The sequence below is a fragment of the Erythrolamprus reginae genome, chromosome 9 (assembly GCF_031021105.1).
Source record: "Erythrolamprus reginae isolate rEryReg1 chromosome 9, rEryReg1.hap1, whole genome shotgun sequence".
NCBI lineage: Eukaryota > Metazoa > Chordata > Lepidosauria > Squamata > Dipsadidae > Erythrolamprus > Erythrolamprus reginae.
The window spans coordinates 43045757-43061101 of record NC_091958.1 but is presented as its reverse complement, the minus strand read 5'-3'; the positions used below and the strand labels follow the sequence as shown (position 1 = coordinate 43061101).

General features: G+C 42.8%; 1 protein-coding gene across 1 annotated transcript in view; it reads left to right on the top strand.

Annotated features, from left to right (window-relative positions):
* Positions 1-13848, top strand: part of CCDC78 (coiled-coil domain containing 78) — a 30535-nt gene extending 16687 nt beyond the window's left edge. The window contains exons 11-15 of the mRNA XM_070760987.1: positions 40-214; positions 2729-2766; positions 10127-10221; positions 11226-11322; positions 12946-13848. Coding sequence (XP_070617088.1) covers positions 40-214; positions 2729-2766; positions 10127-10221; positions 11226-11322; positions 12946-13096 — 556 coding nt within the window. The 3' untranslated portion in view covers positions 13097-13848. The remainder of the gene's footprint in view (positions 1-39; positions 215-2728; positions 2767-10126; positions 10222-11225; positions 11323-12945) is intronic.
* The last annotated feature ends 1497 nt before the right edge of the window (positions 13849-15345 follow it).

Genomic DNA, 15345 nt, shown 5'->3' with positions numbered 1-15345 from the left:
TGTTGGCCTGGGGTCAATAACACGTTTGCTTGTTGATAGGACACAACGTGAGCAAATTCGGTTGCTGGGCTCTCGTGACCTGGATCCTGGCCCACCGGAGCACCATTTCTCCATCACGGATGCCGAACTGCTCACCACCACCTCGCAAGAGTTAAATCGGTTGCGGGAAGACAAAGCCAACCTGGAGGGACAACTCTACGAGTTGCAGATGAAGGCGAGTCCACAACGTCCTTTTCCCTAGAAGGGGATCTTATGAGGAGCAGCTGGGAAGTATATTGACATAATTATAGTTATAAACCATCTTTATATTTAATACATACAGCCATAGTCTTTCTTTCTCTAATTTCTACCTCTTACCTCTAACCACTTGTAAAGTCTATTCTCTTAATATTAGATTTGTGCCTATATATATTGTTTTATCATTTGTTGTGAGCCGCCCCGAGTCTTCGGAGAGGGGCGGCATACAAATCTAATAAATTATTATTATTATTCCATATCGAGTAATATTATGTCTTCTTTATCTTTTATTTTTAAAATTAGACTGTCCATCTCAGCACAGTCTAAGATTTTCTGAATGTAATTTTAAATATGATACATCACCTATGTTCTGTAGGCGTTTGACTCTATTATTCATAGATCTCCCCATCTTGACTTCCAAAATAAAGCAAGCTGGTCCCATGATTATTTCTTCTCTTACTGAAGATTAAGACCTCTTTGAAGACACAACTGAAACAAGAGTGGGGATTTTTTAGAAACAGCCATGGTGTCTTCTTGGCAAGAAGCTATCTTCTTCCAACCATTTTTCAAATTGTGCTCTGAGCTTGAACTTCTGGTAGGCGAGTACAAGTGCACTAGAGTGCCTTCTGTCCCCTGTCCTATTGCTCTCCTATATCTCCTATACCTGTCTTCTATTCCTATATCTCTTCTTCTATTCTTTCATTGATATGTTCTATTACTATACAGTGATCCCCCGCTCGTTGCGAGGGTTCCGTTCCAGGACCCCCCGCAACGAGCGGGTTTTCGCGAAGTAGCGCTGCGGAAGTAAAAACACCATCTGCGCATGCGCAGATGGTGTTTTTACTTCCCAGCAGCGAGGAGCCGAAGATTGGGGTTTCCCTGCCGCCCACGCAAACTCCTCGCTGCTGCCACGCCCGCCGCTCGCCCGCCCTGAAAGGGAAAGCCCCCCCAGGCCGGCTCCGATCCCCCCAGGCCGGCTCCGATCCCCCCAGGCCGGCTCCGATCCCCCAGGCCGGCTCCGATCGTTTTAAAACTGGTGCGCCGTTCTCCGCTGACTCCTGGCGAACTTCCCCGCTTTAGGAGTCAGCGGAGAACGGCGCGCCTGTTTTAAAACGATCGGAGCCGGCCGGCTCCGATCGTTTTAAAACAGGCGCGCCGTTCTCCGCTGACTCCTGGCGAACTTCCCGGGCGAAGGGCGGGCGAGCGGGTGCTGGGGGGGGCTTCGCCCTCCCGCCAGCAAGAGGGGGAAGACCCAGGGAAGCTGCCCAGCAGCTGATCTGCCCGGCGCCATCTACGCATGCGTGCCCATAGAAAAAAAGGGCACGCATGCGCAGATGGTGTTTTGACTTCCGGGTTCAAAAATCGCAAATTACCCTGTTCGCAATGGTCGGGGACGCAATAACCGGGGGATCACTGTATCTTCTTTTCTATTCTTTCATAGATATATTTTACTATGAGTATCTCCTCTATAACCATAGGTTCACCATCATGGCTCTAATCCTTTCTTTCTTTCTCTCTCTTTCCTTCTTTCTTTCTTTCTCTCTTTCTTTCTTTCCTTCCTTCCTTCTTTCTTTCTCTTTCTTTCTTTCCTTCTTTCTTTCTCTCTTTTTTCTTTCTCTCTCTCTTTCCTTCTTTCTCTCTCTCTCTTTCTTTCTTATTTATTTATTGATTTGATTTTTATGCCCCCCTTCTCCTTAGACTCAGTGCGGCTTACAACATGTTAGCAATAGCAGTTTTGAACAGAGCCAGCATATTGCCCCCAAAATCCGGGTCCTCGTTTTACCCACCTCGGAAGGATGGAAGATTTATGTATGGTATCATGGGTTGTGCGGTTATTTTAATAATAAGGGTTTTTTAGATAGAGTTTTTAATTATTGGATTTGTCATATATTGTTCACTAATGTTGCGAGCCGCCCCGAGTCTTTGGAGAGGGGTGGCATACAAATCTAATAAATTATTACTATTATTACTATTATTATTATTATTATTACTATTATTATTATTACTATTATTACTATTATTATTACTATTATTATTACTACTACTACTATTATTATTACTATTACTATTATTACTATTATTATTATTATTATTATTATTATTATTATTATTATTATTATTATTATTGAAGGCTGAGTCAACCTTGAGCCAGTGATGAGATTTTAACCACTAACCTGCAAATCTACAGTCAGCTTTAGTGGCCTGCAGTACTGCACTCTACCTGCTGCGCCACCTCGACTCTTTCAACGTAATGGTGAACCTGACGCACTAAAACTGGGTGGCTGGAAATTCTAGTTCCATCTTAATAAAATGAAAGCCGGTTGGTGACTTTGAGTCAGTTCCTCTCTCTCTCTGTTGGTTTAAGCCCAACCTGCCTCATGTGGTTACTGTGAAGAAAACGGCAGGGAAGACCACTGTGAGTTTTAGAAAAATAAAGACAGGATATAAATCTAATCACAAATTCATTACTTTTTTTCCCTTTTTTGTTTAGGTAAAACTAAGTGAAAAAATCATCTCCGGGACATCTCAGTGAGTACCACTCCCCTCCATGAGGTTCCTATGAAATCAAATCTTTATTATGGCCAAAATTCTGGGAGAAAAGACACAAAAATGGAACAGCTCAGTTATCATTAAGTAAAAGTAATACAGGGAGTCCTTGACTTACGACCTCAATGGAACCCAGTTTCTGTTGCGAAGCAGGGCAGTTGTTAAGTGAATTTTGCCCCATTTTACGACCTTTCTTGCCACCGTTGTTAAATAAATCACTATTTAAGAGTTACCTAAATCAGTGTTTCCCAACCTTGGCAACTTGAAGATATTTGGACTTCAACTCCCAGAATTCCCCAGCCAGCGAATGCTATTGACTGTTGACCATTGACTATGCTTGTCACAAAAGGGTATCATATGATCCTGGGGACATGTCAATCATTATAAATGTGAGCCAGTTGCCAAGCGTTTGAATTGTGATCACGGGATCATGGGGATGCTCCAACGGTCGTAAATGTGAAAAAATGGTTGGAAGTCATTTTATTTTCTGTGCTGCTGTAATTTTAAATAGTCACTAAATGAACTGTTGCAAATTGAGGAAGCGGGGAGGAGGGGGTATCTCAAGAGGCCAGCCTACCCCATGGATATGCAGCTCAGATTAAGAGAGTGGAAAGGGGTCTTGTACGTCATCTGGAGGCGTCTGTAATATGGTAAATGATTTAGCTTTACTAGATAAATGGTCAAAGCAATGGAAACTGCAGTTTAATGTTTCCAAATGTAAAATAATGCACTTGGGGAAAAGGAATCCTCAATCTGAATATTGTATTGGCAGTTCTGTGTTAGCAAAAACTTCAGAAGAGAAGGATTTGAGGGTAGTGATTTCTGACAGTCTCAAAATGGGTGAGCAGTGTGGTTGGGCAGTAGGAAAAGCAAGTAGGATGCTTGGCTGCATAGCTAGAGGTATAACAAGCAGGAAGAGGGAGATTGTGATCCTGCTATATAGAGTGCTGTTGAGACCCCATTTGGAATACTGTGTTCAGTTCTGGAGACCTCACCAACAAAAAGATATTGACAAAATTGAACTGGTCCAAAGACAGGCTACAAGAATGGTGGAAGGTCTTAAGCATAAAACATATCAGGAAAGACTTCATGAACTCAATCTGTATAGTCTGGAGGACAGAAGGAAAAGGGGGGACTTGATCGAAACAATTATATATGTTAAAGGGTTAAATAAGGTTCAGGAGGGATGTGAGAAAATATTATTTTACTGAAAGGGTAGTAGATCCTTGGAACAAACTTCCAGCAGACGTGGTTGGTAAATCCACAGGAACTGAATTTAAACATGCCTGGGATAAACATAGATCCATCCTAAGATAAAATACAAAAAATAGTATAAGGGCAGACTAGATGGATCATGAGGTCTTTTTCTGCCACCAGTCTTCTATGTTTCTATGTTTCTATCTAGTCCAGGGGTAGGCAAAGTTGGCTCTTCTATGACATGTGGACTTCAACTCCCAGAATTCCTGAGCCAATCATGCTAGTGCAGGAATTCTGGGAGTTGAAGTCCACAAGTCATAGAAGAGTCAAGTTTGTCTATCCCTGAATTCTAGTCCAATCTCCCCACCCAAGCAGGAAGCCCTACACCATTTCTGACAGATGGCAGTCCAGTTTCTTCTTGAAAAACTCCAGTGATGAACTGCCCACAACTTCTGAAACTTGGGTTGATTGCTCTCACTGTCAGAAAAATTCTCCTTATTTCTAGGTTCAATTTATCCTCGTTCAATTTCCATCCATTATTTGTCCGTGTCCCAATTAACATCCGAGAAATAAACCAGAGTTCAAACCTTGTCCTTCTTCCAAATTCCAATTTATTAACAGAGCCATGTTGGTTACGAACTTAGTCAAACCGATACTAACTTTTCCTGCACCAAGTTAGGCTTCATCCCCCGTCCCCACACCCACAAGTTCATCACCTGGACCACTCCGGTCTCTCTCAACATCCCTTTATTTCCGGCTAGTGCTGAACAAAAGATGACCTTGAACCTTTGGGAATAATTTGCTGTGGCTAGTATTTTCCCCTCTCATGCAACCGCCCCTCCCCAATTCCCACAGTACTATTCTACTTGTGGCAGTCCAAGGTCTCTAAGTCAAAATGATGCTTTGGGCCTGACATTATTCCTTGTCTGGCTTTCAGGTGCTTTGGAGAATAGCTTGACTCCCTCTCCCCTCTGTGGCAGCCCCTCAAATATTGGAAGACTCCTATCCTGTCTCTCCTAATCTTTCTCTTTCCTAGACCCGCCATGCTCAGTTCCTGCACCTTAATATTAACAGCTCATCTGTTTGGAACCCATATCGTATCTCAGACATTAACAGCCTTGAAAATGTCCAAAGATACTTCACCAGATGAGCCCTTCACTCCTCCACTCGAAATAGAATACCCTACAGGACTAGACTTTTAATCCTGGGCCTAGAAAGCTTAGAACTAAGATGCCTTAAACATGATCTAAGTATTGCCCACAAGATCATATGCTGCAACGTCCTGCCTGTCGGCGACTACTTCAGCTTCAACCACAACAACACAAGAGCACACAACAGATTCAAGCTTAACATTAACCGCTCCAAACTTGACTGTAAAAAATACAACTTCAGTAACCGAGTTGTCGAAGCGTGGAACTAATTACCTGACTCCATAGTGTCATCCCCAAACTCCCAACACTTTACCCTTAGATTATCCACGGTTGACCTCTCCAGATTCCTAAGAGGTCAGTAACGGGCGCGCATAAGTGCACTAGTGTGCCTTCCGTCCCCTGTCCTAATGCTCTCCTATATCTCCTATACCTTTCTTCTATTCCTATATCTCTTCTTCTATTCCTTCATTGATATATTTTATTCCTATATCTTCTCTTCTATTCTTTCTTAGATATATTTTACTATGAGTATATTCTCTACAACCTTCATTATGTACAGGAGTGGACCAAAAAATGGAAACACCTTGCATCTCTTCTGTGGAATCCAGATTTGTGAAGCTCCCTTCGAACAGTTTTTGTGGAAACTGGGTTCTCTCCGTGTCTATTGAGCTCTGCAGTGATTTTAGGAGCTAGGGTCTTGTGATCTGCTCTAACAATTCGCTTTAGAGTCCGACGGTCTCTCTCAGACAACGTCGACTTTCGACCAGACCTGTGCTTGGCTGAGGACGTTTTCCCTTCTCTTTCAAAAGCAGCCATGACTTTTGAGACATGACCTCTTGAAACGCCAAACATTCGGGCACTTTCTGTTTCACTAGCGCCTGCCATTCGAGCACCAACAATTTGGCCTCTTTGAAAGTCTGAGAAGTCTGCCATTTCTAGAAGGTTGTAACCAATTTCCTTAAATTTCTGTAAAAAAAAAAAAGGTACTGTAGTTTAAAAAAACATATCAAATAGCAGAATTAAAAAAACATTAAAATATGTCAAGTTTTGATTGATTTGAACACGTTCAAACATTATGATGCCAAAAAGTCAAGTGTTTCAATTTTTTGGTCCACCCCCTATGTGTATACCCACTAAAACCCCCATTGTGTAATGGACAAAATCAATGAATCAATAAATAAAATAAATGAAAAATGTTTTAGCCTCCAATCCCCTCATCATCCTGGTTGCTTTCCTCTGCACATTTTAAAGTCTCAATGCAGGCCCCCACGTCTCCTTTTCAACCTCTTTGTGGAAGGCCAAAATATTGGGCGCTTTCCTCAATGTCTGTAGGCAAGACATTCCACATGAATCACGTTTTGCAAAAGGGGGGCAGACTCAAAGCCCTCCCTCAACCAAATCCTTTTAAAACTCGCAGAGAAACACAGCCCATGCAAGAAGAAACCTAACTAGGCGCCCTTGCCTTTAAGTCTTTATCTATCTCTCCTCTTTCCTAAACTACAGAGCATGAAGCATTTTCAATGGAAGCATTCACAATTAAGCCAGGCTACATCATTAAAACGCAGGGGGAATAAAAGGGCTTCTCACAGTCACAAAAACAGCACCGGCCGAACAGCAAAAGAGGAGGGGAAGCCCCCAGCTTGTGCATTATTAATCTTTTATTTTGCCTATCTGGCTAAAAAAAAAAAAGGATGTTTGGGAGGGCTTATAAAAAAGTTAAATATGTGTGTGTGTGTATAACATATTTTTGCTGAGAATGAAAAGGAAGGGATAGTATAGATCTATTTCAAGCTATTTTGCTCTCACCAGCTAGCCAGGATGCCCAACCTGGGGAGTCTACCTGTAAGGCAGTAGCTTTAACCTCTAGCTGATGAGAGCCAAATAGCAGGAAATAGGTATATACTAGTCTCCCTTCCTTTTCATTCCCAGCAAAAAATATGTTATACATATAGAATATAGTTTGCTGGCTGTACAGATTTAAGTGCCTGGGGCCAAGAGGCAAAAAAGGAAGCAGTATGCTCCCTCCAGTGAAGGGCTACCAAAATTTTTACTACCACATTATGGCCGTGGCTTATATAGGACGCCCTGCATTTTCTTTCAACATCTTTCATTGCAAATTGTGTGCTTTGGGTTGGAACTCCATTTTCGCTACCCCACTGCATTCCCACCCCCACCCACCCCGTCCGGGCAGTAGCCCACCCCAGCTTCCACCCATATTTGGGTGTACCAGGGTATCTATGTATCTGTCTGTCTGTCTGTACGTCCATCCATCCACCCATCCATCTAACTAGGTATCATCTATCCATCCATCAATCCATCTATCTATTTATCTAGGTATCATCTATCCATCCATCCATCCATCCATCCATCCCTATCTATCTGTCTGTCTGTCTGTCAGTCCGTCCGTCCGTCCGTCCGTCCATCCATCTATCTATCTCTATATCTACTGTCTGTCTGTCTGTCTGTCTGTCTTTCTGTCTGTCTCTATCTATCTATCTATCTATCTATCTATCTATCTATCTATCTATCTATCTATCTATCTATCTACTTACCTACTTACCTACCTACCTATCTACCTACCTACCTATATCTATATCTATATCTACTGTCTGTCTGTCTGTCTATATCTATCTATCTATCTATCTATCTATCTATCTATCTATCTATCATAGTCTGTCTGTCTGTCTGTCTGTCTGTCTGTCTGTCTATCTATCTATCTATCTATCTATCTCTATCTCTCTATATCTATATCTACTGTGTCTGTCTGTCTGTCTGTCTGTCTATCTATCTATCTATCTATCTATCTATCTATCTATCTATCTATCTATCATAGTCTGTCTGTCTGTCTGTCTGTCTGTCTGTCTGTCTGTCTATCTATCTATCTATCTATCTATCTATCTATCTATCTATCTATCTATCTCTATCTCTCTATATCTATATCTCCTGTATCTGTCTGTCTGTCTATCTACATCTATCTATGTCTATATCTACTATGTCTGTCCGTCCGTCCGTCCGTCCATCCATCCATCCATCCATCCATCCATCCATCCATCCATCTATCTATCTATCTATCTATCTATCTATCTATCTATCTATCTATCTGTATATCTATCTATATCTATCTGTATCTCTCTCTCTCTATCCATCTCTCTCTCTTTATCTATCTATCTGGCTGATTGCTGCACTCACCAACTTATTTACCTTTATAAATGTTGTCTCGGAGCCAGACCTAGCTATTAAAAATGCCGACCTCTCTTTCTTTTTAACTGCTGAGAGAGGAAAAGGGAGGTGGAGAATTCCTGGCGGCAATGGACAGACCCTCCAGAGGGAGCTCTGGATATCCCAAATGCGTTCACCCACACCCCAACAACATGCAAATTGGAGCACAATGCATTCCTCAGTTCATTCCATTCTTTTATTACAGTCAGAATTCGCCAAACATCAAAAGTGACCTATATTTTACTTATGCGGGACTCGGACCAACTCGGCCGAACTTTCCCACGGCTCGCTCGCATATCCCCCCACAATTAGATCACCTATCCTCAACGTCCCCCGAGTGAAGTGAGGGGATTTTGCCCCCTCGGAATGGAAACATAAAAGATGGGCGAAGGTCAAGAGACGGTGAGGCCTCCTTCCCACCGTTTCCCATCTCCATTTTATTTTATTCGTTTATTTTTGACAAGGCTTCTCTTGTGCAGAAGCCACGAGGGTGCACTTTGGGTTTGCACTGGCTCAAACTCGGGATGTTCGTCCAGGGTAAATTTGGGGTTGCCGACAGAATTGGTTAGGTAGACTCAGCCTTCCATCCTTCCGAGGTGGGTAAAATGAGGACCCAGATTGTTGGGGGCAAGAGCCTGACTCTCTGTAAACAGTTTAGAGGGGGCTGTAAAAGCACTATGAAGTGGTACATAAGTCTAAATGCTATTGCTATGCCTGAGAGAGCAGGACCTTCCTGAAATGGCCCCCATTCTATGGAATGATCTCCCTCCAGAAGTATGTACAGCGTCTAGCAAAGCAAGGTATTTTATATAAATAGGGTGCAAGCCCCATACTTTCACTGATGATGTTACCTAGTTGGGTAATAAGATGTCTGCAGGCAAACAACGTAGCTCAGGGAGTGAGAACAATCAATCGATGGAACAGACGTTGCCTTCAAAAATTGTGGGGATTTAATCACTGGAGGCTTTCAAGAAAAGACTGGACTGCCATCTGTCAGAAATGGTATAGGCAGATGACGAAGGAAGGAAAAATAATATGTTCGATTCAAAGGGTAGGACTACAGTTCAAGCACATGGTATATTTTGTATGTTTGCAGAAATATATGCATCTTTATTTCTGATTAAAGGAATTCTTCATAAGGAACTGAATAATTTCTTATGAATCCAATGACTTGGGAATCAAAAACAATTTGTTATATAACTGTGTAATTATTGTTTTGACACTTTGTCATGTTTTATTGTTGTTTGTAACATAAAGTTTGAAAAATAATAATAATAATAATTATTATTATTATTATTATTATTTATTGGATTTGTATGCCGCCCCTCTCTGCAGACTCGGGGCGGCTAACAACAGTGGTAAAACAACATGAACAATCCAATTAATAAAAACAACTAAAAAACCCTTATTATAAAAAAAAACAAAAAATCCAAACATACCATGCATAACTTGTAGTAGCCTAGGGGGAAAGGATAACTTAACTCCCCCATGCCTGGTGACAAAGGTGGGTCTTAAGTAATTTGTGAAAGATAATAAAAAAATGTGGGCAACTGCAGGATAATACCAGTGGGTGGGGTGGGGAAGAAATGGTAGAGGCCCAGGGTCTCCTGCTTGGGCAGGGGGTTGGACTAGATGACCTACAAGGTCCCTTCCAACTCTGTTTGGTTAGTTGATGGCTTAATGTTTTGAGAAATGAGTGAATTCAGTAGTCAAGGTAAAAGGGTGGTCTGTGCACAGCCCTGACAGCATAACATCAGTGCCTCTTTTTAATTCAGTGTTCTGCCTCTCCCTGTGCCTCATCTGCCGGAAACCGAGGGCTGGGCTGAACTCCGGAAACAGCTACGGGAATTTACCCACACGACGCAAGTAGGTAAAACTCTCCAAGAATGTGGCAATGTCAATGAACAAAAGGGCTACGGGCATAGTTCCCTCTAAGCTGAGCAGTGAGCAATGGCTCACTTAAAAATCAACATCAACTCAGAGTTTTTCAAACCTGCCCATAAGCCGAGAGGGAAAGAGTGAGAGGGAAAGAGTGCCGCCCAGTCCCGAAGGGACTGCCGCTCAGACACTATACTTTTCCGCCCACCCCCCGAAAAAATTAGAGGGAACACTGGCTACGGGGTGCATTTTTTTCAAGTCCCCCTATCGGTTGATGTGATTTTGGTATGCAGAAAACACTTTGGAAGATTCCGCATAAGGAACAATCGGATAAGACTCGTAATAACCCACCAGGTTGGCCTTCTCCGGGTCCCTTCAGCCAAACAATGTCGGTGGGCAGGTTCCCGGGAGAGGGCCTTCTCGGTGGGGGCCCCGAACCTATGGAACCAACTGCCTCTGGAGATTCATATTCTCCCCAACATGCCAACCTTCCGCAAAGCTGTAAAGACTTGGCTGTTCCGACAGGCCTGGGACCGTTGAAAGAGGAATGTTAGTTTGAGGATGTGTGTTTTAATTGGGGTCATTCATGAATGTTTTTACTGTTTTAGAAATTATTTTTATTTTGCTGGAAAATGCCCAGAGTCCTTTGGGCTATGAAGAAGATATTAATTTTAATCTGGTTCACCGAACTGGTTGTTCCAAGGACTGGCTGAATTTTTTTCTATCCACCTTTACCACTCCATGCATGATTTTATACATTTCGATCAAGTCACCCCTTAAACGCCGTCTTTCAAGGCTGGAGAGACCAAGGCGTTGCAACCTGGTTTCATAAGGGAGATGCTTATTTGACTTCAATGCCTCCCAATCCCGTGGGACTTTGACAACTGGGGTTCAAGTCTACTTTACTGTGAAGAGCTGAGAGTTCTCTTCTACAGACATTCAGTTACGGGTCATCCGTCTTTTATCTCGGCTTTCCTTTCTCGCCATTTCAGGTAGAACTAGAAAGGGAGAGAAGCCAGCTGCTGACCCGGGCGATGGTAGCAGAAGAACAGGTTGCTGAACTGCAGGAATATGTGGACAAACACCTGGTGAGGTAAGACCAAAGACCAAACCTTTCTTTGGGCCTATAGCAGGGGTGAAACCCAGCAGGTTCGGGAGAACTGGTAGCGGAAATTTGGAGTAGTTTGGAGAACCGGCAAATGCTACCTTTGGCTGGGCCCAGTGGGACGGAATGGGGATTTTGCAGTATCATTCCCCTGCCACGCTCACCAAGCTACACCACACCCACCAAGCCACGGCCGTAGAACTGGCAGTAAAAAACAATTGGATTTTACCACTGATCTATAGCAGGGGTGTTAAAGTCACTTATCTGTCCTGCGGGGTGCTTAAATCCAGCCTGGGAATATCAAAGGACCAGCCTGCTGGAGGCCGGGGATGCTGAAAAACGGGCTGTGCGGGCCCGTTTTCAGCTGGCAGAATACTGCAGGAGGCCATGGAGGGCAAAAATGAGGCAGAAAGCTGGTTCACATGCCTCCCAGGACCCCATTTTGGCCAACTGGGTGCTGCAGGAGGCATCCATCCATCTCTCCACCCCCCCACCCAGCCCTCAAAGAAATCTAGTTTGACACCCCTGGTCTGTAGAATTATCAGTCCGAATTCCAAGCAGAAAGCTTCAAATTTCTCTGGTTCCCAAATGCTGAAGGAAGACACAGGTTATATCTCTCCCAGGTGTTGTGGTTAGCTCTGGCCCTGCTCCTGCCCCAAGGACTGTGGATGTGGGGGGGACATCCACATGCTGCAGGCCTGTCCCCCCCCCCCGGTGGAATCTGATGATGAAGGCTCCTCTGACCAAGAAGACATGAGTGACAGGGAGGAGGAGAGTGTGGCAGACAGCTCAGAAGGAGATCAATTATCTAGCTCCTCCTTGGATTCAGAACAAGAGTTAATGATACAGCCACGCATGCGGAGAGCGATACAGAGGCAACAACAACTGAGAGATTATTATCAAAGAAAATGAGGCCACCTGTGGTTGGGTGGGGCTGTGGTCATTAGTGAGGCTGCTATAAAGAGCAGCCTGTGGGTTTGGCCATTGTGGAGGATTATCTGGTCGTTGTGTTTCGTGACTGCTTTACTGACTTTGACCTTTTGTGTGCTGATTTTTCCCCGCGTTGAAACTAAACCAGAGCAAAGTGTGTTTCACTTTGTGAAAGAAGGACTGTGAATTGCCTCACAGCTGCAAGCTAAGTATCACAGAACTGATAAGGGACTTGTACAAATTACCAGTTTGTTTGGAGACGAGTGCTCTTTGCTATACCAAAAGAGGGCTTGGTTTAAGTGAATTTTCATTATAAAGAACATTGTTTTGAATTTTCAAACGTGTGTGTCTGAAATTTGTACCTGTGAATTTTCGGGAGGAGTGTACCAGAGAGCCCGACAGAACACCAGGTAAGTTCATTTTTCTGTCTCTCCTGCCCTCTTTGTTTCCTGTCTCTCCTGCCCTCTTTGGTCTCCTTATTTCTCACACTGGAAGCTGCTGGATACCTGGATTCTCTCAGTAGAAGTGAGTTCAGCACCCGTGATCTCTTTAATAATAATAATAATAATAATAATAATAATAATAATAATAATAATAATAATAATTTATTAGATTTGTATGCCGCCCGTTCTCCGGAGACTCGGGGCGGCTCACAACAATAAATCTGCGCTTCCATTGCAGATACAAGCAGGAGATTGTGAGAATGCGTAAACTCCTAGGAACAGACGGATCCCGAGCATGGAGTGATGGAGCATCGGACGTTCCAGTATTTTTGACGTCCCAAGGGAACCTCAAGCAAGGAAGTGTAGTTTTCTTATCGGAATCAAAATAGAGACGGAAGGGACCTTGGATGTCTTCTAGTCCAGCCCCTTGCTCAAGCATGAGAACCTATACCATTTCAGACCAATGATTCTCTTTTTAAAAATCTCCAGTAATGAAACAGCCACAACTACTGAAGACAAGCCGTCCCACTGGTTAATAGTCCTCAACCATTAGGAAATTTCTCCTTAATTCCAGGTTGCTTGGATGATTAGTTTCCATCCATTGTTTCTTGTCCTTCCATTGTTTCAATCCATTGTTTCTTGTCCTTTTCTCTGGTGCTTTGGAAAACATCAGAATCCTTGTAGATGTTCTCAAGAAGCCTCTTGGCCCGAATTAACAACTGGGCCCAACATCTGGTACACACTCATCTCCAAGAAATATGAGGAAGAAAAAAAAGGCTTGGAAGTATTTCATATGTTCCAAAGCACCAGCGAAGGAGGTTCCTCGATGAAATTTAAGCTTCCAAAATGTGAATGTTTTGTTCAACACTAAAATTCCCAAATTCTGGAATTTGTCTGTTTATGAAGAGCTTCTGGATATAAGTGTGCGTGTGTGTGTATACACAACACACGCACACATACACACAGACTGTGTGTGTGTAAGAAGTGATTATGCATTCTTGGAAGGACCTCCTGTATAAGTTAAACAAAATCTGTCCACACTTTATTTTGATTTAGTATGGAAACACAAAGGTCAAATATGATTCCATTTGGTCTGGGCTTGATTTGTTGATTAAAAACCGCCTATTGAGATTTATATAAATATGATTTTAGTCTTAGTTCACTTATTTTCAGTTACTTTTACTGTATTCCTGTTTCAGTTCTTTCTTCTTAACTTCACAATCGCTTTTGCTCTTTCCTCTTCTTTTTAAATTTTATTTTTTTTATTTTATTCATTTGTCCAATACACAAATACATAGGAAGAAAATAAACATGAAGTAATATATATAAGGATAAAAGAAAATAGAAGAGAAGATATATGAGAGGAAGAAAATATACATGATAAATGAAATAAAGGAGACGATTGGATAGGGGACGAAAGGCACACCAGTGCACTTATGCACGCCCCTTACTGGCCTCTTAGGAACCTGGAGAGGTCAATCGTGGAGAGTCTAAGGGAGAAATGTTGGGGGTTAGGGGTTGACACTATTGAGTCCAGTAATGATTTCCACGCTTCGACAACTCGATTGTTAAAGTCATATTTTTTTACAGTCAAGTTTGGAGCGGTTTGTATTGAGTTGGAATCTGTTGCGTGCTCTTGTGTTGTTGTGGTTGAAGCTGAAGTAGTCATTGACCAGTAGGACGTTGCAGCATATGATATAAATGTACCATTTAGCTTTCTTGCAGCATATGTTAGCATCGGCAGTATTGAATAATGCAGCTTGACATTTGTAAATACAGTGGTACCTCTACTTAAGAACTTTTCTAAATAAGAACCGGGTGTTCAAGATTTTTTTACCTCTAGTTAAGAACCATTTTCTACTTAAGAACCCAAGCCTGGAAAAATTTCCCAGGAAATTTGAGAGCGGTACGAAGGCCCAGCCAGTTTCCTGCCATTCCCCCTTTAATCCTGGCCATCTCGGGCTTTTCTGGGCTGCCAGAGGAGCTTTTCAGTGGCGCTAAAGGAGGCTTTGGCAGCCCAGAGCGAATGAAGCATTTTCCTTTCTCTGGGCGCTTGGAGAGGGAATAAACCTCTGCTGGAGCCCAGAGAAAAGAAACGCTCCCTTCACTCTGGGCAGCCCAGAGTGAATGGAGCGTTTTCCTTTCTCTGGGTGCTGCCTCAGAGTCCCTCTTTTTTTTTTAAGCCTTAAAGTTTTGGATTTTTTAAATTCCCCTCCCCTCCCCTCCCCTTCTTCCTTTGGCAGCGACTCTCCTCCTCCTCTTCCTCCTCCTTCTCCCACCCAAATTCCGAGCTTTTATTTCTTTCCTAATGGGTTTGCATGCATTATTTGCTTTTACATTGATTCCTATGGAAAAATTGCTTCTACTTAAGAACGTTTCTACTTAAGAACCTAGTCATGGAACGAATTAAGTTCTTAAGCAGAGGTACCATTGTATTATATTTTTCAGACTATGAGATGCACTGGAGTATAAGACGCACCTTAGTCTTGGGGGAGGAAAATAAGAGAAAAAAATTTCTGCCTATCAGTATCCGTCTGGCTAGCGTCCTTAGCAAATAGCTTGGAACAGCTGTATAACCTTGCAAAACTCTGTTTGAGAGGCTGCATTTTCAGCTTTGCATTTGAGAGGCTGGGCAGGG